General features: G+C 42.8%; 1 protein-coding gene across 1 annotated transcript; it reads right to left on the bottom strand.

Annotated features, from left to right (window-relative positions):
• On the bottom strand, window positions 1-1133 carry LOC116022960 (NDR1/HIN1-like protein 6). The gene has a single exon (XM_031263883.1). It carries the CDS (start codon window positions 952-954, stop codon window positions 127-129), a length of 828 nt encoding a protein of 275 aa, XP_031119743.1. The 5' UTR covers window positions 955-1133; the 3' UTR covers window positions 1-126.
• Window positions 1134-1756: the final 623 nt, after the last annotated feature.

Below are 1756 nucleotides of genomic sequence, written 5' to 3'. Positions count from 1 at the left end.
TGAAAACAAAACGAGAATGTGTATAACAGAAATGCACATTCTACAAATTATGGAAGTAGTAATTGTGATTACAATACAAAAACCTCAATCTTCTGAGCCGTTTTTTTTATTTCTTATTTTGAATTTTTAATTAGAACTAAATTTCCAGAGAGTGAATCTAAGATCAACGGTACAGCGCGCATGAGAAGTTGTACCCAGCCCTGGAGCTCTGCCCTTGGGGATCGGGGCATGTATCCCTTCACAGGTGACTCGGATCCCAACTTTCTTGCTCTTCATCTTCTCCAGCTTCACCAGCACCATCGTATCCATCAAGATCTTGACGGGCAGCCCGGTTTTCCTCTTGAGGTCCGACTTGAGACCCGAAAAAGAGTCCGAATCGAGCACCTGCGGGGTCGGCATTGACAGCGTGGAATGAATGATGGTGATGTTGTCGGGGTTGCTGATGAAGCTCGGGAAGGTTCCGTTTGCGAGTAGGATTAGGCCGGAGAAGGCGGAGAGGGAGATGGGGTCGTAAGTGTAGATCATTTTGGCGTCGGGGTTTTTGGCGGAGAGGGTGAGGTTGAGGCGGGTGGAGAGGCGCGTGGTGCCGTCGGAGGGGGCGGTGGTGAGGTTGAATTGGGAAATCTTGAGGGACGAGACGGAGAAGACGGGGTGGTGGGGGCGGTAGAGCACGTAAAAGGCGGCGCCGAGGATGGCGGCGAGGAGGAGAAGGATGCAGAGGAGGAGGACGGCCCAGAAGCAACAGAGGCAAAAGCATCTCCGGCAGCTGCACCGCCGGGTCGGCAGGTTCGCACCCGGCCCGGCCCGGTAAGGGATGCGGTTCGGGTTGTAAACCTTGGGTTTAGCTGGATTTCCGCCGCCGCCGCCGCCGCTAGCGGCGGCGGCGGTTGGGGCGGGGGCTCCGCCATTGGCATTTGGCTTAGTAGCTGATGATGGGTGGACTCTGTCAGTCATTTTCTTAACTTTTCCAGAAATTGAAATGAAACAAGAATATGAAATTGAAATGAAAGGAGAATATAGAGAGAGAGACAGAGAGAGAGAGAGAGAGGAAAAGAAGAGTGTGGTCTGGATTCTTGGGAAGCACTGCAAGTGGGAATCTGGCTTTTGGGGGGTTGCTTGCTTGCTTCCTTCCTTTCTCTGCCCAATATATATATTCTTAATGGGATTTTCTTCCACACCGACACCCTTTTTAAATTTGGAAATTTTCTACTTATCCTAGTATCTTTATTTCATTTACATTTTCAATTTGATTCACCCTTAATTCAATCCTAATCTGCATTAGTCAATAGAAAGATTACAATAATGTGTTTGTAAGAAAGATAACTGTTAACTCTTTGTGCTTCGTAGGTTGGGAAAGTAGCTATGAACAGATACATTTTTGTGCTTCGTAGGTTGAGAAAGTAGCTATGAACAGATACTACATTGTAATAGAGTCAGTAGTGCTCAAATACAAAGCTTTCAAAGATTATAAATAACGAACCTTAAAAATCATTTTCTTGCATCTTTTTAAAAAAACAAATTTTGGTTAAGTTTTTTTTTTTTTTTTTTTTTTTGTGTTTTTAATTAATCTTCTATTGATTATTATATTTAGAACAAGACTCAATATTTCAATTATGCTTTTGCATTAATGAGAATGATTTAAGTTATTATGATATTAATATTTTTTTCTGCATTTCTTTAATGATATTGTACATTACTTTACAAATATTGTATTATTATTTTTTTGTCGGACAAAATTATTTTTACATTATTGTCA

The sequence above is a fragment of the Ipomoea triloba genome, chromosome 6 (genome assembly GCF_003576645.1).
Source record: "Ipomoea triloba cultivar NCNSP0323 chromosome 6, ASM357664v1".
NCBI classification, from domain to species: Eukaryota; Viridiplantae; Streptophyta; class Magnoliopsida; order Solanales; family Convolvulaceae; genus Ipomoea; species Ipomoea triloba.
Note: the sequence above shows the minus strand (reverse complement) of the source record. Positions and strands in the feature narration are given on the sequence as shown.

What these genes read in the sequence shown, in the direction of transcription:
- LOC116022960 (XM_031263883.1), bottom strand. Translation starts at nt 954, where the DNA reads ATGACTGACAGAGTCCACCCATCATCAGCTACTAAGCCAAATGCCAAT.